This window comes from Oncorhynchus keta, chromosome 5 (genome assembly GCF_023373465.1).
Source record: "Oncorhynchus keta strain PuntledgeMale-10-30-2019 chromosome 5, Oket_V2, whole genome shotgun sequence".
Classification (NCBI taxonomy): Eukaryota; Metazoa; Chordata; class Actinopteri; order Salmoniformes; family Salmonidae; genus Oncorhynchus; species Oncorhynchus keta.
This window is the reverse complement of record NC_068425.1, coordinates 32,066,861-32,094,673: the sequence shown is the minus strand read 5'-3', so window position 1 is coordinate 32,094,673 and position 27,813 is coordinate 32,066,861. Positions and strand designations below refer to the sequence as shown.

General features: G+C 41.4%; 1 protein-coding gene across 1 annotated transcript in view; it reads left to right on the top strand.

The window, feature by feature from the left end:
- Nucleotides 1-10,985: 10,985 nt before the first annotated feature.
- notum1a (notum, palmitoleoyl-protein carboxylesterase a) overlaps nt 10,986-27,813 on the top strand; it is a 29,710-nt gene continuing 12,882 nt past the window's right edge. Inside the window, exons 1-2 of the mRNA XM_052519605.1 lie at nt 10,986-11,681; nt 21,689-21,837. Coding sequence (XP_052375565.1) covers nt 11,356-11,681; nt 21,689-21,837 — 475 coding nt within the window. The 5' untranslated portion in view covers nt 10,986-11,355. The remainder of the gene's footprint in view (nt 11,682-21,688; nt 21,838-27,813) is intronic.

The window sequence follows — 27,813 nt, the reverse complement described above, 5'->3', positions numbered from 1 at the left end:
GAAAAAAGCGAGGGGTGCCACATTAAAGGAATTTCAAGCAACTATTGTGTGAAATACAAAGGTTTTATAGATGGTGATCTCTCCTTTGTTCTTGGAAGGAGGACCTCCACCTGTTTCTGATGATGTGAGCCCCAGCCTGTCCCTTTCAAGAGCCTGATCCCTCCTGATCTCTTTGATGTAACCTGACCTAACAGCTCCAACTAGCAGGATTTGATGATCACGGATATGATGCCGGACAACAGCATGTGAAAATCATGACTAACAGTCGTGGATGGGGAGGGGGGTAGAGGAGCAGGTGGAGGAGGAGAGGGGGTTGATGTGTAAAGAGGAGGAGCAGGTGGAGGAGGGGAGGGGAGGAGGAGGGGGGAGGAGCAGGTGGAGGAGGGGAGGGGGTTGATGTGTAAAGAGGAGGAGGAGCAGGTGGAGGAGGGGAGGGGAGGAGGAGGGGGGTAGAGGAGCAGGTGGAGGAGGGGAGGGGGTTGATGTGTAAAGAGGAGGAGGAGCAGGTGGAGGAGGGGAGGGGAGGAGAAGGGGGGGCAGGAGGGGGAGGAGCAGGAGGGGAGGAGGGGAGGGGGTTGATGTGTGAGGAGGAGGAGGAGGAGTGTTAGCGCAGACTAAGTGCGCTCATATTGTTGTGATGTGTTTTAACTCTGAACCAAACAGACAGACAGACAGGCAGATAGATAGACAGACAGGCAGATAGATAGACAGACAGGCATATAGATAGACAGACAGGCAGATAGATAGACAGACAGACATATAGATAGACAGACAGGCAGATAGATAGACAGACAGGCAGATAGATAGACAGACAGGCAGATAGATAGACAGACAGGCAGATAGATAGACAGACAGGCAGATAGATAGAAAGACAGGCAGATAGATAGACAAACAGGCAGATAGATAGACAGACAGGCAGATAGATAGACAGACAGGCAGATAGATAGATAGACAGACAGGCAGATAGATAGACAGACAGGCAGACAGGCAAACAGGCAGACGTTCAGATCACATGATGGGCCCTGCCATCCTAGAATTAAACAGTAAAACCTGTGGATCTGTGGAGGGCACATGCAACTGATCGCAGATAAAAGACAGGGCTTTGACTTTCATAGGAGGGCTGGGGCCGGAAGGGGGGTTGAGGCTGGGGCTAATGGGGCTACGGGGGCACTTCTGAGGGACTGGCTGCCATCGGAACAGCTGGGTCAGTTGAATGTCCTAATTCTGGGATTACAGTTTTTTTTTTTACAATCGCTAGGACCCATTTCTCAATACGTAGCTCACTTTTTCAAAACTTTTCACACAGTGAGCACAACAGCAGTCTATGTGGACTTACAGTTTTTCTCAATTGCTTAAACACTAAAACCCCATTGGCTGAAACAAAGTATTCAGTTGCCTGGACTCATTTAGCTAATTATTCAGTCTGTTGTCAAAACCTTAAACCATTTCACATGGTAAAACAACAATTGCAGATCTCACTTAGACTTTTCAGCAAAACTCTAAACACATTCTCATTCTCAAAACACATTCTGCACTCTAATGCACATGTCATCCATACTGGTAAACACAAGTGGCAACAATCAAATACAAATAGAGAAGACATGTCATTGATTGAACACAACCACTCAAAATTGATTTAACCTGTTTCAAATGATGCGACACAACCAATATAAGCCAGTTCAGAGAGCAAACAGGTTGTTGAAGGTGGGAAGGAGAAAGTCTGAGAATGGATAGAAGAAACAATGTGAGAGGACGAGGACGAGTGAGTATACGAGGTTGGCAACGAGGAGGATGAAGAGGAAGAGGAAGATAAAGAGTGGAAATATCTGATGAAATTCGAGCAACAGTTATAGACCATGTTCTTGTCCATGGACTGACAATGAGGGAAGCAGGACTTAAGAGTGCAACCCAATTTGAGCCGATTTTCTGTGTCCACCATAGTAAGGACATTCAGAGAAGAGAACAGGTACAGGATACTACTGTATTTTTGTCATTGCAAATTTAATGTACTACACCATATGCAGCTGTTTCAAAAGACATTTGTAAAGTTAATCACTGTATGTATTGTACTGAATGAATATGTCTCAACTACTTTTTGTAGAATTGCAAGGCTGCCACATGCAGCTATATTCACTCGGGAGCAAGAGGCCGTTATAGTTGGCATGGTCCTTCAAGATTATTTTATTTTTTATTTTTTATTTAACCTTTATTTAACCAGGTAGGCTAGTTGAGAACAAGTTCTCATTTACAACTGCGACCTGGCCAAGATAAAGCATGGCAGTGTGAACAGACAACACAGAGTTACACATGGAGTAAACAATTAACAAGTCAATAACACAGTTGAGAAAAAAGAGAGTCTATATACATTGTGTGCAAAAGGCATGAGGAGGTAGGCGAATAATTACAATTTTGCAGATTAACACTGGAGTGATAAATGATCAGATGGTCATGTACAGGTAGAGATACTGGTGTGCAAAAGAGCAGAAAAGTAAATAAATATAAACAGTATGGGGATGAGGTAGATAAATTGGGTGGGATATTTACCGATAGACTATGTACAGCTGCAGCGATCGGTTAGCTGCTCAGATAGCAGATGTTTGAAGTTGGTGAGGGAGATAAAAGAGATAAAAGATTTTTGCAATTCGTTCCAGTCACAGGCAGCAGAGAACTGGAACGAAAGGCGGCCAAATGAGGTGTTGGCTTTAGGGATGATCAGTGAGATACACCTGCTGGAGCGCGTGCTACGGGTGGGTGTTGCCATCGTGACCAGTGAACTGAGATAAGGCGGAGCTTTACCTAGCATGGACTTGTAGATGACCTGGAGCCAGTGGGTCTGGCGACGAATATGTAGCGAGGGCCAGCCGACTAGAGCATACAGGTCGCAGTGGTGGGTGGTATAAGGTGCTTTGTAACAAAACGGATGGCACTGTGATAAACTGCATCCAGTTTGCTGAGTAGAGTATTGGAAGCTATTTTGTAGATGACATCGCCAAAGTCGAGGATCGGTAGGATAGTCAGTTTTACTAGGGTAAGTTTGGCGGCGTGAGTGAAGGAGGCTTTGTTGCGGAATAGAAAGCAGACTCTAGATTTGATTTTAGATTGGAGATGTTTGATATGAGTCTGGAAGGAGAGTTTACAGTCTAGCCAGACACCTAGGTACTTATAGATGTCCACATATTCTAGGTCGGAACCATCCAGGGTGGTGATGCTAGTCGGGCGTGCGGGTGCAGGCAGCGAACGATTGAAAAGCATGCAATTGGTTTTACTAGCGTTTAAGAGCATTTGGAGGCCACGGAAGGAGTGTTGTATGGCATTGAAGCACGTTTGGAAGTTAGATAGCACAGTGTCCAAGGAAGGGCCGGACGTATACAGAATGGTGTCGTCTGCGTAGAGGTGGATCAGGGAATCGCCTGCAGCAAGAGCAACATCATTGATATATACAGAGAAAAGAGTCGGCCCGAGAATTTAACCCTGTGGCACCCCCATAGAGACTGCCAGAGGACCGGACAACATGCCAACATGCCCTCCGATTTGACACATGCAATACGACCCAGAGAAATCCAGGAACGAGTGATACAAGACAACACACACTTCCAGGGAATCGACAGTGCGAGCATTTCCACAATTGACCGTGTCTTCCATCGTAACAGGATGCGAATGAAACAAGTATACAGAGTACCTTTGAGCGCAACTCACCAAGGGTGAAAGAACTGCAAGCTCAGTATGTGCAAGTAAGTGTACATTCAGAAACATTTACTGTAATCCAGATTGTCTACAGTACTAACACATACTATGTGAATGACATTACTCTTCAGTACATACATTGTATGTGAATCAGAAGCCTAATTGTACTCTACAGTATAGCACTGTCTCTGTATGACTTACAAAATCCTACATACAGTATATTGTATTTCTACAGACAATATTTGACTTGGAATCGTTGGACAGACCTCATGAGTTCATCTTTGTCGATGAAGCAGGCTTCAATCTAACAAAGAGAAGGAGAGGCTGAAACATGATTGGACAGCGGGCCATTGTTGAAGTCCCTGGTCAACGAGGTTATAATGTCACAATCTGTGCTGCTACCAGCAACCATGGTGTTCTACATCACCATGTTTCACTCGGGCCATTTAACACCCAGCACCTTCTAAGATTTATTGCCAATCTAAGATATATTTTATTTGAGCAGGTTCAAGAGCAGCAGGGTCAAGAGCTAAATGAGAATCCCATTCTCACCTACAGTGGGGCAAAAAAGTATTTAATCAGCCACCAATTGTGCAAGCTCTCCCACTTAAAAAGATGAGAGAGGCCTGTAATTTTCATCATAGGTACACTTCAACCATGACAGACAAAATGTGGGAAAAAAATCCAGAAATCACATTGTAGGATGGTGGAAAATAAGTATTTGGTCAATAACAAAAGTTTATCTCAATACTTTGTTATATACCCTTTGTTGGTAATGACAGAGGTCAAACGTTTTCTGTAAGTCTTCACAAGTTTTTCACACACTGTTGCTGGTATTTTGGCCCATTCCTCCATGCAGATCTCCTCTAGAGCAGTGATGTTTTGGGGCTGTTGCTGGGCAACACAGACTTTCAACTCCCTCCAAAGATTTTCTATGGGGTTGAGATCTGGAGACTGGCTAGGCCACTCCAGGACCTTGAAATGCTTCTTACGAAGCCACTCCTTCGTTGCCCGGGCGGTGTGTTTGGGATCATTGTCATGCTGAAAGACCCAGCCACGTTTCATCTTCAATGCCCTTGGTGATTGTAGGCTTTGTTACTTTGGTCCCAGCTCTCTGCAGGTCATTCACTAGGTCCCCCCATGTGGTTCTGGGATTTTTGCTCACCGTTCTTGTGATAATTTTGACCCCACGGGGTGAGATCTTGCGTGGAGCCCCAGATCGAGGGAGATTATCAGTGGTCTTGTATGTCTTCCATTTCCTAATAATTGCTCCCACAGTTGATTTCTTCAAACCAAGCTGCTTACCTATTGCAGATTCAGTCTTCCCAGCCTGGTGCAGGTCTACAATTTTGTTTCTGGTGTCCTTTGACAGCTCTTTGGTCTTGGCCATAGTGGAGTTTGGAGTGTGACTGTTTGAGGTTGTGGACGGGTGTCTTTTATACTGACAACAAGTTCAAACAGGTGCCATTAATACAGGTAACGAGTGGAGGACAGGGGAGCCTCTTAAAGAAGAAGTTAGAGGTCTGTGAGAGCCAGAAATCTTGCTTGTTTGTAGGTGGCCAAATACTTATTTTCCACCATAATTTGCAAATAAATTCATTAAGAATCTTACAATGTGATTTTCTGGATTTTTTTTCTCATTTTGTCTGTCATAGTTGAAGTGTACCTATGATGAAAATTACAGGCCTCTCTCATCTTTGTAAGTGGGAGAACTTGCACAATTGGTGGCTGAAGAGATCTCAGTGACTTTGAAATAGGGGTCTCAAAAGAGCACAGGGGGTTTAAAAGGTGTGTGTGTGTGTGTGTGTGTGTGTGTGTGTGTGTGTGTGTGTGTGTGTGTGTGTGTGTGTGTGTGTGTGTGTGTGTGTGTGTGTGTGTGTGTGTGTGTGTGTGTGTGTGTGTGTGTGTGATTCTGGAGCAGTGCCTGAGACAGCGTTTTCAAAACAACACACCAAATGATGGAATTTCTCGTGAAAGAACGAGGGACTACCTGGGCTTGTCTAATACGAAACACTCATTTTCGCAACGTATTCAGTTTCATGCCCAGTTTTTGCAGTATGACACATCAGTAAAAACAACATATAACAGTAAGCTCACAGACGTGTTCGTTCAACCAGCTTGTCATGAGGACATTTGAAGCTCCAACTAGGCACCTCTCTTCTCTGGAGTGTGTCAGAGGGGCCATGGTCCATCTGTGAGTGACTTAAGGGTTACATTTCCAGGGATGACATTGAATAACATTTTGGGAGGTATGGGACAAAGTGACTAGACTCAATCTGTGTCAGATCCTCTCCTTTTTATAGGCCCTAGCAGCACATGTTCTAATCTAAGTTGCCCAATGAATATCAGTCCTGCTGGTGAGTGTGATTTCATATCCAGGTTACTTGGCCGCCTACTCCAAGGTTACGTCCCAAACAGGGCCTGGGCTGTGGTCAAAAGTAGTGCACTGCATAGGGAATAGGTTGTCATTTGGGACTGCCAATCACTTTAGCAGTAGCACATGGATTTGGGTCTGTCAGTCCTTGTTGCATGGACCCGTATGTTTGTTTTGTTGTCTGCTTTGTGATGATGTCCTTTCTCCCCTATGGGACATTTACATTTACATTTAAGTCATTTAGCAGACGCTCTTACAGTTTCCATTCTCTGCTGGTTATTATGTATCTGTCTAGAATTTCAGATACCTCCACATTTCCTGGTCTATGTTTTGCTGTTCACCTTTGTACACACTTTGGAGGTTAATAAAGATGTCCACATGCCTCCCATCCGGAACACTTTGTACATATATTATGTTAGCAATGTACCTATATATATTTATCTCCACAACCATTTACAAACATTCACTGGTTTTATGGCTATTCACGCACACAACCATTTTTCTCGAGGCAAGCCTAAATTCAAAGTCGATGTCTATACGCTTCGTCTGTGATTGGTCAACAGTGGGGATTCTTCGAATATGTGTTTGTTGTCATCTCACTTGAGAAATTTTGCACCAAACATCCTAATTTGATGTCAAATTGCGCGACTAAGATCTCCTCGACAAAAACGTCAAAATGAATGGCAGATTTATTGAGAAATCTTAGATGAATTATGACTATTTTGAGGAAGTGTATTCATGCTATGGCGTCTCAATATGGACAAACTACTACTCCCACTTTTTTTTCTAATTTTCCAAACAAAGGTCTTTTCTAGCGAAGGTCGAAGGTATGCGTGCACACTCGTTCGGTTCTCCTAGTTGAATTAAGCTAGGCGCCAGAATGCTTCAACCGAAGCATGCAGAAGCCTTAACTCACTTTTCTTTCCAAAGGACATTTCAGATTGGGAGACATTTTTGAAAAAGGGAAACGCATATTAAGGATTTATCAACGTTAATGACACACCTGTTTCCCCAATAGCAATAGAGAACGTCATTGTTCTGATGGACCTGTGATTGAGTTTAGAAATGACATTGAGTAAACATTACCAGCTTGAATACTGTTGTATGGTGTTGTCTCAATTGCTGCTTCACTGTCACCGCAGGTCCTGTGGTCTGTTGATCTGTTTACAGAAAATATATGAACCTGTAGTACAAAAGCAATAGCAGAACATAAGTAGGCTACCGCAAAGAGCACCGTGAGAATGGTAGTTTCCCTAACGCCTTTTCTTGGCACCTCCAAGGCATCAACAGACACATATGATGCTCGTGGAGCTCAAAGGATGCTATGAATTGACACGGAGGTCCGTGAAGGATCTCCTGTGAATCTGTAGCCTATCTCTGTCTGAAAAAGCGGACGATCCATGAGCATGTTCCACTACTAGCCCTGTTTGCATTCCAATATAAGGAGAATCTCTTAAAAACATGTTTTTATAATAATAAGTAAGGGACATCTCTTGGTGTGTCAATCATTGTATCACTGTCACAAGCGAGCGAGTTCCCTAGTTACGCGGATGGGGCGGTAGTTAGGCGCAACAGGGAGGGTTCTGCAGAGTTAAGTGTCCCAGCCCATCGGCTCTGTAGTCTCGCCGCCCCTAAAGATGATAAAGCTCTCCAGCCGAGGATCCCACAGAGTCCATAAAACACTAATATCTTTATGTGTTTATTGCGCGTGACGGTTAATTAAGACATCATAGCTACCCCCCCCCCAGCATAGCGGGAATAAACCAATTACCATATCAATTATCCTGAGAAAGTGTCGGGTTCCCTAAATAGGACTGTCTTTTTACACAACTTTGAATGCAAATGAGGTGTTTATTGATCATTTTATTTAGGCTAACGTCGAGCCCTACTGATGTATACAGCCTAATGTCGAGCCCTACTGATGTATATAGCCTAATGTCGAGCCCTACTGATGTATATAGCCTAATGTCGAGCCCTACTGATGTATATAGCCTAATGTCGAGCCCTACTGATGTATATAGCCTAATGTCGAGCCCTACTGATGTATACAGCCTAATGTCGAGCCCTACTGATGTATATAGCCTAATGTCGAGCCCTACTGATGTATACAGCCTAATGTCGAGCCCTACTGATGTATACAGCCTAATGTCGAGCCCTACTGATGTATATAGCCTAATGTCGAGCCCTACTGATGTATATAGCCTAATGTCGAGCCCTACTGATGTATATAGCCTAATGTCGAGCCCTACTGATGTATATAGCCTAATGTCGATCCCTACTGATGTATATAGCCTAATGTCGAGCCATATTGATGTATATAGCCTAATGTCGAGCCCTACTGATGTATATAGCCTAATGTCGAGCCCTACTGATGTATATAGCCTAATGTCGAGCCCTACTGATGTATATAGCCTAATGTCGAGCCCTACTGATGTATATAGCCTAATGTCGAGCCCTACTGATGTATACAGCCTAATGTCGAGCCCTACTGATGTATACAGCCTAATGTCGAGCCCTACTGATGTATATAGCCTAATGTCGAGCCCTACTGATGTATATAGCCTAATGTCGAGCCCTACTGATGTATATAGCCTAATGTTGAGCCCTACTGATGTATATAGCCTAATGTCGATCCCTACTGATGTATATAGCCTAATGTCGAGCCCTACTGATGTATATAGCCTAATGTCGAGCCCTACTGATGTATATAGCCTAATGTCGAGCCCTACTGATGTATATAGCCTAATGTCGAGCCCTACTGATGTATATAGCCTAATGTCGAGCCCTACTGATGTATATAGCCTAATGTCGAGCCCTACTGATGTATATAGCCTAATGTCGAGCCCTACTGATGTATATAGCCTAATGTCAAGCCCTACTGATGTATATAGCCTAATGTCGAGCCCTACTGATGTATATAGCCTAATGTCAAGCCCTTCTGATGTATATAGCCTAATGTCGAGCCCTTCTGATGTATATAGCCTAATGTCGAGCCCTTCTGATGTATATAGCCTAATTACGCGAAGTTACATTTCTGATATGATATTATATTGTTTATTCCATCATTTGTTGGGACATCCGTTGACAGAATTAAAGGGACAGATAACCTACAGCAGGTAGACAGGGATACACATGTATTTTACACTTTAAAGTAGGCTATTTTAGTGCATAGTCTACAAGCCTACTGCCAACATTTTGTATAATGACTTTTATGCAGTCTAATAGCAATTTTAAAAGGAGTTTTAAAAGTAACAAATGTGACGCATTTCAATTTGGCGATTGGGTTAAAAAGGACAGGGGCGTTTTGCCAAATTCTTCCTGTTATGTTATAATGTGATTGCCGTACGTCAAGGCAAATAAATAAGCATCCCCTATTGCCTCGTGTTGACGACATGGCATGGCATGGCACGCATTGTATTTATCCAAGGCAAGCCGCTTGCGGACTGGATCAGATTAAGGATTTGTTCCACAGACACAGAGAGGGACCAACCTTTTAAAAAAATATTTCAACCGCAACCGTGCATTCCAGCGTTAAGGTGAGGGCTTCCCTTCAGGATGCTCAACTTGACTTCAAATATACAGTCGAGCGAGGGTTCTGACAGGGCTGCGAAGGGAGGGAAAGAAGGAGGGATAGAGGGGAGAGAAAGAGAGTGATGGCTGCTTTGATCTTTAGGGGGCTTTTGTAGATTTAAAAAAGGATCCGCGTCCACTCTCGCAGATAAACACAACATGCTTAGAGTTGCCCTAAAGCCAACATATTGAAAGTGTCGTTCATTGGGAATAAAGGCTCGCGCACACCTAGGTAATGTTTAATTATTTTGAAATCTAATCGAAATAAGCATTTATAAACAACACATGTAAAAGCTGAAGATGTTAAACGATAGATAGCTTGAGCAAGGATATTTAGTCGTCAAAATGAAATCATGCCACACATTCTTAGAATAATAGAATAATAGCCTTTTCTAAAATGATATCATGACATGACAGTTATTATAGCTAAATAGGAGCAATTGAAGTAATGAAAACGTATTCTGCGTTCAATTGATAGCGAAGAAGGCTATGGCATATGAAGTCGTTTAGGAGTAAACTGTGACTAGCGTGAGATTTTGTGTCACTTCATCATTCACATCAATGGCAACTCATATAGCTTCTGCGCTAGTCTACTTTACGCACTGCCTGCGCTCTAGGGGTGTCCGCGCGCGCCACAATACATCACAGGAAGGCTTTCAACTCGCAACATGAAACACCTGTGGGCACCCTTTCAGTATATTAAAAATGAATTAAGAGGAAGTCGGTATATAGCAATCTGTAAAAGATATCCACCACAGTAATAACCTTTGAGGAAATTAAAGAATGCGTGAAGTTAGTATTGCTTTCAGAGAAAAAGTATGTGAGATCAAAGACCGTATCCGTGCATTAATTCATAATAAATGTACAGGGCTATTCAACAATTCAATAAGAGACATGATAAAAACGATTATTAATAATAATACTACTAATAATAGACGAATAATTTCTATTTCATTTGAATCAAAGTGTAAAACATGTTACATCTATGTCTAACATAATAGTTTGCTACTGGGTTGTTAATCTCCGGCCAGAGTTAGATTTTGTGTTGTGTATTTTTCCCCTCTTGAGTTTTAGGCTAGTGTGTAACAAGGGGCTTATTCTTACTCTATATATGTGTGTGGAATGGGAAACAGGCATTTCAAAGTCAATAAAAAAACACCACATCAAATGAAACATCGCGGATCAAAAGAGCCAAAGCACGGACATTTTTCCCCCCTCAATAAATTAAAAGGGGGGAAGTCTGCTACGCTTGATCATGCCCAGCCCAGAGTCCTGCCCTCCTCTCTGATTGGATGACGGATGAGAGAAGGGGGGAAAGTTTGAATAAAATTCCAGAGCATGTGATGAGTATTGTCATTTAACTCAAACCCTAAACTTGGTTCAATAGCAGTGACAGTGCGGTAGTGGTTTGAGAACAGAACAGTTTTACGGATTCGATTAAGATCATCTAGGAAACTATTGCTTCTATTTTAGACATTGTTCATATCGACCCATAGAAGCAACTGAATAGTTTTTAATAAATGCATTTAAAAACTATTTTCCTTGATCATCTGATACAAAACAGTTAGCCTAGGTCGGAGGATAGCAGTGCAACAGTTCGAACCGTGCGTAATTCTCTGCTTCTTTTTCCAATCCAATCTCCAAACAGCAACAATTCTTCCGAAGCAAAACCTTAAACTCGGAAACCATCAAAGGAAGACCTAAACTGCAGGTGGCTCGCGGAAAAGATGACGGCAATGAGATTGATTTCCTGGCTTTTGCTGCTGGTGTTTATGCAGTCCGGAGTTTTTGCCGCAAGAAGATTCCGAGGTGGTCGCAACTCGCAACCACGACGGACACCGCCTTCTCCTACATACCGGGACCGGGGTGACACCACGGAGAGTTTCCCTCTGGATTTCACCGCCGTCGAAGAGAACATGGACAACTTCATGACGCAGGTGAAGAACCTGGCGCAGTCCCTCTACCCGTGTTCGGCACAGAAGCTCGACTATGATATGAAGCTGCACTTTTTGGAAAATACTTCAGTCACGTGCAACGATGGAACTCCAGCAGGGTATCGTATTCTCTTCTCATCTGATCCGTGACTTTTTTTCTTTCGTACACTCGAGGTTTCCAGAAATCTAGCATGTTGAAAGCACAGTCCAAACATGATTGCCCATTGGATTTTGCTTATCCTTCAGTTTAAAAATATATTTTTTGTGATTGAGATATCTACTTTAGATTATAGGATCACAAAAAGGAACATGAAAACGTGTGTTATACAGATGTCCAAGACAGCTGCTGTGCGTCATGGCAGCTTTTCGCGGCCAGGCCTGGCACGTGCATAATGAGCATAGTGCTTGATTCCTGTGGGCATCTTAATCTCATGATGCAGATGTGATCAAGATTGATATATTTTCCACATTTGGGATCCTTCTACAAGCAATGCAAATCGAATTGGTCCATTATTTTTACGTGTGCGCGACGCACCAAAATGTGTATAGAGATTTCTTTATGTACATTGTATTTTTTAAATGAAGATAATATTGGAAAACATACCTATTCATATAAATTCAATCCCAATTTTAATGGAAAATATTATATTGATCTTTATATTGTTTTTATGTTCATCCAAACTAATGTCAAAATTACACATTTTTCCATGAAGGAATATAGGCTAATATTTATAAACTGTCACCAATAATATCTCTCTCTCTCTCTCTCTCTCTCTCTCTCTCTCTCTCTCTCTCTCCTCTCTCTCTCTCTCTCTCTCTCTCTCATCTCTCTCTCTCTATCTCTCTCTCTCTCTCTCTCTCTCTCTCTCTCGTTTGTTTTCCATTAATGAGGGATAAGCAGGGGAACTAAAAGCATTTGGATATTTAACTGTGTCTGTTACTACAACAAAGACACCCAGAGGGCATAGACATGGTTAAGCCAAATGCTGAACTCAATGGCACAGTCCATGCAAAGACACTACTCAACAGGTTGCATTGGGTTAGAGCCTCCTTAGCAAAGGTAACTGCTTTTATGTTGGATTGTGTGGCTTGTGTAGTTTAATATACTATACACATGTACGAAGGCAAATCTGCCAGACAGATCCAGTGTCATTGGTTAATATGGTATAGTATACATCTAGTCATTGGTTAATATGGTATAGTATACATCTAGTCATAGATTAATATGGTATAGTATACATCTAGTCATAGATTAATATGGTATAGTATACATCTAGTCATAGATTAATATGGTATAGTATACATCTAGTCATAGATTAATATGGTATAGTATACATCTAGTCATAGTTAATATGGTATAGTATACATCTAGTCATAGATTAATATGGTATAGTATACATCTAGTCATTGGTTAATATGGTATAGTATACATCTAGTCATAGGTTAATATGGTATAGTATACATCTAGTCATAGATTAATATGGTATAGTATACATCTAGTCATAGATTAATATGGTATAGTATACATCTAGTCATAGATTAATATGGTATAGTATACATCTAGTCATAGATTAATATGGTATAGTATACATCTAGTCATAGATTAATATGGTATAGTATACATCTAGTCATTGGTTAATATGGTATAGTATACATCTAGTCATTGGTTAATATGGTATAGTATACATCTAGTCATAGATTAATATGGTATAGTATACATCTAGTCATAGATTAATATGGTATAGTATACATCTAGTCATAGATTAATATGGTATAGTATACATCTAGTCATTGGTTAATATGGTATAGTATACATCTAGTCATAGATTAATATGGTATAGTATACATCTAGTCATAGATTAATATGGTATAGTATACATCTAGTCATAGGTTAATATGGTATAGTATACATCTAGTCATAGATTAATATGGTATAGTATACATCTAGTCATTGGTTAATATGGTATAGTATACATCTAGTCATAGATTAATATGGTATAGTATACATCTAGTCATTGGTTAATATGGTATAGTATACATCTAGTCATAGATTAATATGGTATAGTATACATCTAGTCATAGATTAATATGGTATAGTATACATCTAGTCATAGGTTAATATGGTATAGTATACATCTAGTCATAGATTAATATGGTATAGTATACATCTAGTCATAGATTAATATGGTATAGTATACATCTAGTCATAGATTAATATGGTATAGTATACATCTAGTCATAGATTAATATGGTATAGTATACATCTAGTCATAGATTAATATGGTATAGTATACATCTAGTCATAGATTAATATGGTATAGTATACATCTAGTCATTGGTTAATATGGTATAGTGTAATATGCATCAAGTCATTGAAAGGCTAATACATACAGTATCTATTGAATACTATATATCTGTTTGTTTTTACTGTCAATGTGCCATACCCTAATTTCTAATCCCCGTATTCTTGATGTTCCATACCCTACATTCTAATCCCTGTACTTTCAATGTTCCATACCCTAAATTCTAATCCCTGTACTCTCGATGTTCCATACCCTACATTCTAATCCCTGTACTTTCAATGTTCCATACCCTAAATTCTAATCCCTGTACTCTCGATGTTCCATACCCTACATTCTAATCCCTGTACTCTCGATGTTCCATACCCTACATTCTAATCCCTGTACTCTCGATGTTCCATACCCTACATTCTAATCCCTGTACTTTCAATGTTCCATACCCTAAATTCTAATCCCTGTACTCTCGATGTTCCATACCCTACATTCTAATCCCTGTACTCTCGATGTTCCATACCCTACATTCTAATCCCTGTACTCTCGATGTTCCATACCCTACATTCTAATCCCTGTACTCTCGATGTTCCATACCCTACATTCTAATCCCTGTACTCTCGATGTTCCATACCCTACATTCTAATCCCTGTACTCTCGATGTTCCATACCCGACATTCTAATCCCTGTACTCTCGATGTTCCATACCCTACATTCTAATCCCTGTACTCTCGATGTTCCATACCCTACATTCTAATCCCTGTACTCTCGATGTTCCATACCCTACATTCTAATCCCCGTATGTTTGATGTTCCATACCCTACATTCTAATCCCCGTATGTTTGATGTTCCATACCCTAAATTCTAATCCCTGTACTCTCGATGTTCCATACCCTACATTCTAATCCCTGTACTCTCGATGTTCCATACCCTACATTCTAATCCCTGTACTCTCGATGTTCCATACCCGACATTCTAATCCCTGTACTCTCGATGTTCCATACCCTACATTCTAATCCCTGTACTCTCGATGTTCCATACCCTACATTCTAATCCCTGTACTCTCGATGTTCCATACCCTACATTCTAATCCCCGTATGTTTGATGTTCCATACCCTACATTCTAATCCCTGTATGTTTGATGTTCCATACCCTACATTCTAATCCCTGTACTCTCGATGTTCCATACCCTACATTCTAATCCCCGTATGTTTGATGTTCCATACCCTACATTCTAATCCCTGTATGTTTGATGTTCCATACCCTACATTCTAATCCCCGTATGTTTGATGTTCCATACCCTTCATTCTAATCCCTGTACTCTCGATGTTCCATACCCTACATTCTAATCCCTGTACTCTCGATGTTCCATACCCTACATGATGAGGGATCCATGTAATAAGGTCAGAGTGTAATACACTGCTATGGAGCACTAGCATGATGCAAGTCTGCATGTCCAGTACAGTATGTATCGTAATATCAGATTGTTGTGCTTATACCCAACAGACAAAACACATGAAATGTGTTATGACTTAGACATATCGCTGGGCAGTAGGCTACAGTACAGTGTTTATACACGGGTCTTTAATGTCGGTGTGTGACTGGATGGATGATGTAGATGTCTCTCACTGGATTTAGCATCCTGTATAAATCCATCGAAATAATTCAACCTGAGTGTCTCATATCCTCCATCCCAAATGGCATCCTATTCCATATATGTCCCCTATTCCCAATGGCCCCTCATCAACAGTAGTGCACCACATAAGGAATAGGGTTCCATTTGGGACAGGCACATGGAGAGTGGCCCATCCAGCCCGTAAAGCTCTTAGCTTTTTAGGATCGCAGTGTGAGTGAGGACACAGAGGCTTTTAGATCTGGCCAGCAGGCCAGAGGTTGGCAGATGTCATCTCTGTAATAGTCACCTTTGTGTCTATAAATAACCGGATTCTAACACTAATTCCTCCCAGCCAGTTCCTGTCCCTCTCTGGTTCACCCTGTCCCTCTCTGGTTCACCCTGTCCCTCTCTGGTTCACTTTTCCCCTCTCTGGTTCACTTTTCCCCTCTCTGGTTCACTTTTCCCCTCTCTGGTTCACTTTTCCCCTCTCTGGTTCACCCTGTCCCTCCCTGGTTCACCCTGTCCCTCCCTGGTTCACCCTGTCCCTCCCTGGTTCACCCTGTCCCTCCCTGGTTCACCCTGTCCCTCCCTGGTTCACCCTGTCCCTCCCTGGTTCACTTTTCCCCTCTCTGGTTCACCCTGCCCCTCCCTGGTTCACCCTGCCCCTCTCTGGTTCACCCTGTCCCTTCCTGGTTCCCTCTGTCCCTCCCTGGTTCCCTCTGTCCCTCCCCGGTTCCCCCTGTCCCTCCCCGGTTCCCTCTGTCCCTCCCCGGTTCCCCCTGTCCCTCCCCGGTTCCCCCTGTCCCTCCCCGGTTCCCCCTGTCCCTCCCTGGTTCCCCCTGTCCCTCCCTGGTTCCCCCTGTCCCTCCCTGGTTCCCCCTGTCCCTCCCTGGTTCCCCCTGTCCCTCCCTGGTTCCCTCTGTCCCTCCCTGGTTCCCTCTGTCCCTCCCTGGTTCCCCCTGTCCCTCCCTGGTTCCCCCTGTCCCTCCCTGGTTCCCCCTGTCCCTCCCTGGTTTACTCTGTCCCTCCCGAGTTTATAGTTATAGTGAAGGTAGCTGTATAGTGATATAAACGACATATCTAGTTACAGTGATAGTTTAGGTTGTTGTATAGCAGTGGAGGCTGCTGAGGGGAGGACGGCTCATAATAATGTCTGGAACGGAGCAAATGGAATGGCATGGAAACCATGTGTTTGATGTATTTGATACTATTCCACAAATTCTGCTCCAACCATTACCATGAGTCCGTCCTCCATAATTAAGGTGCCACCAACCTCCTGTGTTGTATAGTGATAACTCTGTAGTTTATAGTTATTGTGATACATCTCTAGAGCCTCAGGAAATCTTTTCTCCAACATAATAAAGAGACTTATAGTGATGGAGTGGTGTGTCTGCCCTGGTAGATGGTAGTTATTTAGTGGTGTTTCTGCCCTGGTAGATGGTAGTTAGTTAGTGGTGTTTCTGCCCTGGTAGATGGTAGTTAGTTAGTGGTGTTTCTGCCCTGGTAGATGGTAGTTAGTGGTGTGTCTGTCCTGGTAGATGTTAGTTAGTGGTGTGTCTGTCTTGGTAGATGTTAGTTAGTGTTGTGTCTGTCCTGGTAGATGGTAGTTAGTGGTGTGTCTGTCCTGGTAGATGGTAGTTAGTGGTGTGTCTGTCCTGGTAGATGTTAGTTAGTGGTGTGTCTGTCCTGGTAGATGTTAGTTAGTGGTGTGTCTGTCCTGGTAGATGGTAGTTAGTGGTGTGTCTGTCCTGGTAGATGGTAGTTAGTGGTGTGTCTGTCCTGGTAGATGTTAGTTAGTGGTGTTTCTGCCCTGGTAGATGGTAGTTAGTGGTGTGTCTGTCCTGGTAGATGGTAGTTAGTGGTGTGTCTGTCCTGGTAGATGTTAGTTAGTGGTGTGTCTGTCTTGGTAGATGTTAGTTAGTGGTGTGTCTGTCCTGGTAGATGGTAGTTAGTGGTGTGTCTGTCCTGGTAGATGGTAGTTAGTGGTGTGTCTGTCCTGGTAGATGGTAGTTAGTGGTGTGTCTGTCCTGGTAGATGGTAGTTAGTGGTGTGTCTGTCCTGGTAGATGGTAGTTAGTGGTGTGTCTGTCCTGGTAGATGGTAGTTAGTGGTGTGTCTGTCCTGGTAGATGGTAGTTAGTGGTGTGTCTGTCCTGGTAGATGGTAGTTAGTGGTGTGTCTGTCCTGGTAGATGTTACAGTGCTACTGGTCACCTCCATAGATGTTGCAGTGATAGTGTGGTCTGCCCCGTGCTACTGGTCACCTCCATAGATGTTGCAGTGATAGTGTGGTCTGCCCCGTGCTACTGGTCACCTCCATAGATGTTGCAGTGATAGTGTGGTCTGCCCCGTGCTACTGGTCACCTCCATAGATGTTGCAGTGATAGTGTGGTCTGCCCCGTGCTACTGGTCACCTCCATAGATGTTGCAGTGATAGTGTGGTCTGCCCCGTGCTACTGGTCACCTCCATAGATGTTGCAGTGATAGTGTGGTCTGCCCCGTGCTACTGGTCACCTCCATAGATGTTGCAGTGATAGTGTGGTCAGCCCCGTGCTACTGGTCACCTCCATAGATGTTGCAGTGATAGTGTGGTCTGCCCCGTGCTACTGGTCACCTCCATAGATGTTGCAGTGATAGTGTGGTCTGCACTGTGCTACTGGTCACCTCCATAGATGTTGCAGTGATAGTGTGGTCTGCCCCGTGCTACTGGTCACCTCCATAGATGTTGCAGTGATAGTGTGGTCTGCCCCGTGCTACTGGTCACCTCCATAGATGTTGCAGTGATAGTGTGGTCTGCCCCGTGCTACTGGTCACCTCCATAGAGATGTTGCAGCTACTGGATAGTGTTGCAGTGATAGTGTGGTCAGCCCCGTGCTACTGGTCACCTCCATAGATGTTGCAGTGATAGTGTGGTCTGCCCCGTGCTACTGGTCACCTCCATAGATGTTGCAGTGATAGTGTGGTCAGCCCCGTGCTACTGGTCACCTCCATAGATGTTGCAGTGATAGTGTGGTCTGCTCCATGCTACTGGTACCCTCCAAATGTAGCGTAAAATTGGGTATTCTAAGCTTAATCTTAGTTTATTATGTCATGAGTTGAACATGTCATGAAAGATTATCCCTGAGGACGAGAGTGTGAGTCAGTGTCTTGGCAAACACCACACCACTTAGCCTGCTCAACACCACACTCACTCAGCCCTTTATCTACTTCCCCAGAGTCAGATGAAATATTGTTGATGTCTCTGTTTCCAGTATGAAGGAAGTTAAGAGGTAGATTTGCACACCAAGGCTAACTAACGTTAGCACTATGACTGGAAGTCCATGGGTATCTGTTAGCATGCTGTTGCATTGTATTAAAATGCCTTGACAGAACTGTAGACTTATACAATTGCAGTGAATTGATGATTCTGCACTTCACGGTTGTGAGACTATGGGGATTAATTCTAGCATTGCCCTCTTGTGGTCAGAGGATGAACAGATCTCCTGAAGTGAATGACTCATGCATCCAGATTGAAAAACTCTTCAGAGTGAATATTTCCTACACTACTGAGTCACGGTTTTCATATGGTGAAGGAGAGTCGGACCAAACTGCAGCGTGTCGATTGCGATCCATGTTTATTTAAACAAACGTAAACACGACTAAACACGAACACTACAAAACAATAAACGAAACGAAAACCAAAAACAGCCTATACATGTGTCAACTAACATCGAACAATGACATCAAGACACTCAGGACAATCACCCACAATACAACCAAAGAATATGGCTGCCTAAATATGGTTCCCAATCAGAGACAACGATAAACACCTGCCTCTGATTGAGAACCACTTCAGACAGCCATAGACTTTCCTAGAACACACCACTAAGCTACAACCCCACTAAGCTACACACCACATACAAAAACCCATGTCACACCCTGGCCTGACCAAATACATGAAGAAAAACACAAAATACTTCGACCAGGGCGTGACACTGAGCTAAGTTCAGCCAAACCAAGCAGTAACTAACTGCCCACCGTAGTTGCTGGACCTGTGCTGAAAAGGACGACCTGAAACGAAAACATGGGACCCAGTTTCGATCACGTTCAGATCCATAGAATTGAATAGGAAAACATTTACATTTCAGCTCCATTTACATTTCAGCTCCATTTACATTTCAGCCACATTTACACTTCAGCTACATTTACACTTCAGCTACATTTACACTTCAGCCACATTTACACTTCAGCCACATTTACACTTCAGCTACATTTACATTTCAGCTACATTTACATTTCAGCTACATTTACATTTCAGCTACATTTACATTTCAGCTACATTTACACTTCAGCTACATTTACACTTCAGCTACATTTACACTTCAGCTACATTTACACTTCAGCTACATTTACATTTACACTTCAGCTACATTTACATTTACACTTCAGCAACATTTACATTTACATTTCAGCTACATTTACATTTCAGCTACATTTACATTTCAGCTACATTTACATTTCAGCTACATTTACATTTCAGCTACATTTACATTTCAGCTACATTTACATTTCAGCTACATTTACATTTCAGCTACATTTACATTTCAGCTACATTTACATTTCAGCTACATTTACATTTCAGCTACATTTACATTTCAGCTACATTTACATTTACACTTCAGCTACATTTACATTTCAGCTACATTTACATTTCAGCTACATTTACATTTCAGCTACATTTACATTTACACTTCAGCTACATTTACATTTACATTTCAGCTACATTTACATTTCAGCTACATTTACACTTCAGCTACATTTACACTTCAGCTACATTTACATTTCAGCCACATTTACATTTCAGCTACATTTACACTTCAGCTACATTTACATTTCAGCCACATTTACATTTCAGCTACATTTACACTTCAGCCACATTTACATTTACACTTCAGCCACATTTACATTTCAGCCACATTTACTTCAGTCATTTAGCAGATGCTCTTATGCAGAGCGACTTACAGTAAGTTCATTCATCTTGAGATGGTGAAACAACCTCCTATCACAGTAATAATAAGAACAACTTTTCCCCAATAAAGCAGCTATTAGCAGAATCAGTGCTGGTGAGAAGAGACAGTGTGAGTGTCAGTACCAAGAAAGACAAGGGTGTTAGTTGTTTGAATTGTTTTGGTTCAGACATTGATCTCTGTGTTTGATCTCTGTTCAGATGGTGGTTCAGGTCGTGCTGTATAATCCACTGTAGAATAGTGTTGTAGGCTCTGACTTTCTGTGACGCATCAAAGGGAGCATTCCTCTGGGTGGATGTAGTGAATATGCGTCCTGGGCAACAGAGATGTGTCTGTCTGTGTGTGTGTGTGTGTGTGTGTGTGTGTGTGTGTTTGCACAGACCTCACCATGGTTTTCATCCCTGGCTGCTGCAGGCTGCAGGCAGCACGTCATCTCCTCTCTGTTTTTCATTTCTGCACGGCCTGGCACTGAGGGTAGTGGAGATTTTATCCAGCCTGAGATGGAGGGCCTATGTATGAGACCACTGTTAAAGAACGGTGACTTCAGCAGAGTAGTAACAGGGAATATGATGGTACTGCACTTCCTTATCACTGTTGCCAGCCACGGGCCTTTAGGGCACTGGTAACACCTAGAGTGCTTCCAAAATGTCATCTAATTTCCTATATAGTGGACCACATGGCTCTGACAGGCCAAAAGTAGTGCATTATAAAGGGAATAGGGCTCCATTTGGGAAGCACACTAGTCTTCTCTCTCTCAATACTGAGGGTGGAGGAACCTGGATGAGCTCCTATCTTTTAGTGTGTGTGTGTGTGTGTGTGTGTGTGTGTGTGTGTGTGTGTGTGTGTGTGTGTGTGTGTGTGTGTGTGTGTGTGTGTGTGTGTGTGTGTGTGTGTGTGTGTGTGTGTGTGTGTGTGTGTGTGTGTGTGTGTGTGTGTGTGCGCACATCATGGCTCTGTGTAACCAGCACTCAAACATTGTTTAGGTGAGTTCAAATCTGGGGGAAGTAGTTTCAGCTTATTTTTGTTAACAGAGATAAAGGTCTTAAAAATAACATGTTTTGTATTCTTTGTTTACATAATATGTACATGAGGTCAGGTTTTATTCCGTTTGGCACAGTCACTGATGCCAGGAGACGGTGAGGGCAACTTGAGTGTTTCGTGTGAGGATCCATGGTTTGTGAGTTTGTGTTTATATCATGTTTTTCTTTCCGTTCCAGGTACTACATGAAAGAGTCCAGAGGGAGCAGACGGTGGTTGATATTCTTGGAGGGCGGCTGGTACTGCTTCAACAAAGACAACTGTGACAGCCGATACGACACCATGAGGAGACTGATGAGCTCGTCCAAGTGGCCTCAAACCAAAACAGGTCAGAATCTCTGCCTACATTACCCGCCTGTGTCTGTCTGGCTGTTACCGTTCACCAACCCCCCAAATGAAGCCTTGTCCTGAACTGAACTTTATTTTATTACGTATCGTGAATGTCGTATTTATGTTATTATGTATCGTTAATGTCGTCTTTATGTTATTACGTATCGTTAATGTCATCTTTATGTTATTACGTATCGTTAATGTCGTCTTTATGTTATTACGTATCGTTAATGTCGTCTTTATGTTATTACGTATCGTTAATGTCGTCTTTATGTTATTACGTATCGTTAATGTCGTCTTTATGTTATTACGTATCGTTAATGTCGTCTTTATGTTATTACGTATCGTTAATGTCGTCTTTATGTTATTACGTATCGTTAATGTCGTCTTTATGTTATTACGTATCGTTAATGTCGTCTTTATGTTATTACGTATCGTTAATGTCGTCTTTATGTTATTACGTATCGTTAATGTCGTCTTTATGTTATTACGTATCGTTAATGTCGTCGTTAATGTCGTCTTTGTGTTAATGTCGTCTTTATGTTATTACGTATCGTTAATGTCGTCTTTATGTTATTACGTATCGTTAATGTCGTCTTTATGTTATTACGTATCGTTAATGTCGTCTTTATGTTATTACGTATCGTTAATGTCGTCTTTATGTTATTACGTATCGTTAATGTCGTCTTTATGTTATTACGTATCGTTAATGTCGTCTTTATGTTATTTACGTATCGTTAATGTCGTCTTTATGTTACATCGTTAATCTTTATGTTATTACGTATCGTTAATGTCGTCTTTATGTTATTACGTCTTTGTATTTATTACGTTCGTTAATGTCATCTTTATTTTATTATCGTTAATGTCGTCTTTATGTTATTACGTATCGTTAATGTCGTCTTTATGTTATTACGTATCGTTAATGTCGTCTTTATGTTATTACGTATCGTCTTTATGTTATTAATGTTAATGTCGTCTTTATGTTATTACGTATCGTTAATGTCGTCTTTATGTTATTACGTATCGTTAATGTCGTCTTTATGTTATTACGTATCGTTAATGTCGTCTTTATGTTATTACGTATCGTTAATGTCGTCTTTATGTTATTACCATGTTAATGTCGTCTTTATGTTATTACGTATCGTTAATGTCGTCTTTATGTTATTACGTATCGTTAATGTCGTCTTTATGTTATTACGTATCGTTAATGTCGTCTTTGGTGTGTCTCATTGCACAAGCATGTTCATCTATCAATATTGTATTGTCATACCAGTGTTTGTTAATGAAGTTTAAAATGCATTTTGTCATTACGTATGTGTAATGTGATATATGTTCAAATTAAAAAAATTAAAACAAAAAAACATTTGATTAATAAAATATTTCATCAGTCGTCATCTCAAATGAAGTATGATGACCAGTGTTATTGAGATGGTCATCTATTTAGTCAGTTGACCACGTGTTCATTTGCAGCAGGGTGGCATAGCCTAGTGATAGAGCGTTACTAGACCAGTTGCAAGATTGAATTGAGACAAGGTCATCGTTTTGCCCTGTAGTAATAACCACTGTTTCTAGGCCGTTGTTGAAAATCAATTTGTTCTTAACTGACATGTTAAGAATTATTAATTCAATTATATATTATGACCAGTGTGGAGTTAAGTTAGCTGTGAGTTATCCTGCCATGACCAGGTTATTTCTGAAGGATTGGTCATAAAAAATGTACCTGGTAATGACCAGTGTTAAACGGTCAGTTTAACTCAGAGTTGACCAAAGGTATTGAGATGGTCATCTAATGTCAAATGACCAGTGTTACCCCTCTGACTAAGAGGCATTATCAATAATGATTGTCATTTGAAAATGATTTTGGTCATCTACAGAAAATAATGACCAGTGTTATTGAGATGGTCATCTTTGTAGTAATGACCATGTGTTAACTGAGATGGTCATGTTATAGAGTAATGACCAGTGGGCTGAGATGTCTGTTCTGGCTATGCAGTAATGACCAGTGTTATACAGATGGTCATCCCACACAATGAACAAGTAATGACCAGTGTTATTGAGTGGTCATCTATGTAGTACATGACCAGTGTTACCACACGATGGTCATCGATGAATGTAGTAATGACCAGTGTTAACAACGTACAGACCAGGGCCGTAACTGTTTCACACATAGAACAACGTAAGACCAGTGTTAATGAGATGGTCAGACCAGGGTAGTAACCACCAGTGAATTGCACAGATGGTCATCTATGAACAACGTACATGACCAGTGTCCACACATTGTACAGACCATGGTCATCCACATATAGTAATACAGACCAGGGTGTTATTGACCATGGTCGTATCACATGAACAAGTAATGACCAGTGTTCCACACATTGAACAACGTACATCAGGGTAGTAATGACCAGTGTTATTGAGATGGTCATCTAAGTAAGACCAGTGTAACCACACAATGAACAATTGAGATGGTAACCATCTATGTAGTAAGACCAGGGTGTTATTGAGAGGGGTCATCACAGTGAACAACGTACAGACCAGGGCCGTAACCACACATAGAACAACGTACAGACCAGGGCCGTAACCACACAGTAATACAGACCAGTGTTATCCACACGGTGAACAACGTACAGACCAGGTCGTATCTATAGAACAACGTACAGACCAGTGTAACCACACAATGAACAACGTACAGACCAGGGCCGTAGTCCACACATAGAACAACCAGTGTTATTGAGACAATGAACATCTACAGACCAGGTAATATCCACACAGTGAACATTGACAGACCAGGGCCGTAACCACACAATGAACAACGTACAGACCAGGGCCGTATCCACACATAGAACAACGTACAGACCAGGGCCGTATCCACACATTGAGACAGGTCATCTATCCACACATAGAACAATACAGACCAGGGTGTTATTACAACGTACAGACCAGGGTCATCAATGAACAACGTACAGACCAGGGCCGTATCCACACAATGAACAACGTACAGACCAGGGCCGTATCCACACATAGAACAACGTACAGACCAGGGCCGTAACCACACATTGAACAACGTACAGACCAGGGCTGCCTTATCCACACATAGAACAACGTACAGACCATGACACAATGTTATTACAGACCAGGGCCGTAACCATCAATGTAGTAATGACCAGTGTTAATGAGACAACGTACATCCAGGGTAGTATCCACCATGAACAACGTTGAGACCAGGGTCATCTATAGAACAACGTAAGACCAGGGCCGTAACCACACATTGAGTACAGACCATCTATCCACACAATAGTAAGACCAGGGCCGTATCCACACATAGAACAACGTACATACCAGGGCCGTAACCACACAAAGGTCAACGTACAGACCAGGGCCGTAACCACACGATGAACAACGTACAGACCAGGGCCGTATCCACACAATGAACAACGTACAGACCAGGGCCGTAACCACACAATGAACAAACTGACAAACTGTTGGATGGCAGTTATAAAATGCACAGGAATATATTTATCTGTGGTAATAACCAGTGTTATTGAGATGGTCATCTATATAGTAATGACCAGTGTTATTGAGACAGTCATCTATGTAGTAATGACCAGTGTTATTGAGATGGTCATCTATGTAGTAATAACCAGTGTTATTGAGATGGTCATCTATGTAGTAATGACCAGTGTTATTGAGATGGTCATCTATGTAGTAATGACCAGTGTTATTGAGATGGTCATCTATGTAGTAATGACCAGTGTTATTGAGACAGTCATCTATATAGTAATGACCAGTGTTATTGAGACAGACATCTATATAGTAATGACCAGTGTTATTGAGACGGTCATCTATATAGTAATGACCAGTGTTATTGAGATGGTCATCTATGTAGTAATGACCAGTGTTATTGAGATGGTCATCTATGTAGTAATGACCAGTGTTATTGAGACGGTCATCTATGTAGTAATGACCAGTGTTATTGAGACAGTCATCTATGTAGTAATGACCAGTGTTATTGAGACGGTCATCTATGTAGTAATGACCAGTGTTATTGAGACAGTCATCTATGTAGTAATGACCAGTGTTATTGAGATGGTCATCTATGTAGTAATGACCAGTGTTATTGAGACGGTCATCTATGTAGTAATGACCAGTGTTATTGAGACGGTCATCTATGTAGTAATGACCAGTGTTATTGAGACGGTCATCTATGTAGTAATGACCAGTGTTATTGAGATGGTCATCTATATAGTAATGACCAGTGTTATTGAGACGGTCATCTATGTAGTAATGACCAGTGTTATTGAGACGGTCATCTATATAGTAATGACCAGTGTTATTGAGACGGTCATCTATATAGTAATGATCAGTGTTATTGAGACGGTCATCTATATAGTAATGACCAGTGTTATTGAGATGGTCATCTATATAGTAATGACCAGTGTTATTGAGACGGTCATCTATATAGTAATGACCAGTGTTATTGAGACGGTCATCTATATAGTAATGACCAGTGTTATTGAGACGGTCATCTATATAGTAATGATCAGTGTTATTGAGACGGTCATCTATATAGTAATGACCAGTGTTATTGAGACGGTCATCTATATAGTAATGACCAGTGTTATTGAGACGGTCATCTATATAGTAATGACCAGTGTTATTGAGACGGTATCTATATAGTAATGACCAGTGTTATTGAGATGGTCATCTATATAGTAATGACCAGTGTTATTGAGATGGTCATCTATATAGTAATGACCAGTGTTATTGAGATGGTCATCTATATAGTAATGACCAGTGTTATTGAGATGGTCATCTATATAGTAATGACCAGTGTTATTGAGATGGTCATCTATATAGTAATGACCAGTGTTATTGAGATGGTCATCTATATAGTAATGACCAGTGTTATTGAGATGGTCATCTATATAGTAATGACCAGTGTTATTGAGATGGTCATCTATATAGTAATGACCAGTGTTATTGAGATGGTCATCTATATAGTAATGACCAGTGTTATTGAGACGGTCATCTATGTAGTAATGACCAGTGTTATTGAGATGGTCATCTATGTAGTAATAACCAGTGTTATTGAGACGGTCATCTATGTAGTAATGACCAGTGTTATTGAGACAGTCATCTATGTAGTAATGACCAGTGTTATTGAGACGGTCATCTATGTAGTAATGACCAGTGTTATTGAGATGGTCATCTATGTAGTAATGACCAGTGTTATTGAGACGGTCATCTATATAGTAATGACCAGTGTTATTGAGATGGTCATCTATATAGTAATGACCAGTGTTATTGAGATGGTCATCTATATAGTAATGACCAGTGTTATTGAGATGGTCATCTATATAGTAATGACCAGTGTTATTGAGATGGTCATCTATATAGTAATGACCAGTGTTATTGAGATGGTCATCTATATAGTAATGACCAGTGTTATTGAGATGGTTATCTATATAGTAATGACCAGTGTTATTGAGATGGTCATCTATATAGTAATGACCAGTGTTATTGAGATGGTCATCTATGTAGTAATGACCAGTGTTACTGAGACGGTCATCTATGTAGTAATGACCAGTGTTATTGAGATGGTCATCTATATAGTAATGACCAGTGTTATTGAGATGGTCATCTATGTAGTAATGACCAGTGTTATTGAGATGGTCATCTATGTAGTCATGACCAGTGTTATTGAGATGGTCATCTATATAGTAATGACCAGTGTTATTGAGATGGTCATCTATGTAGTAATGACCAGTGTTATTGAGATGGTCATCTATGTAGTAATGACCAGTGTTATTGAGATGGTCATCTATGTAGTAATTACCAGTGTTATTGAGACGGTCATCTATGTAGTAATGACCAGTGTTATTGAGACAGTCATCTATGTAGTAATGACCAGTGTTATTGAGACGGTCATCTATATAGTAATGACCAGTGTTATTGAGACGGTCATCTATGTAGT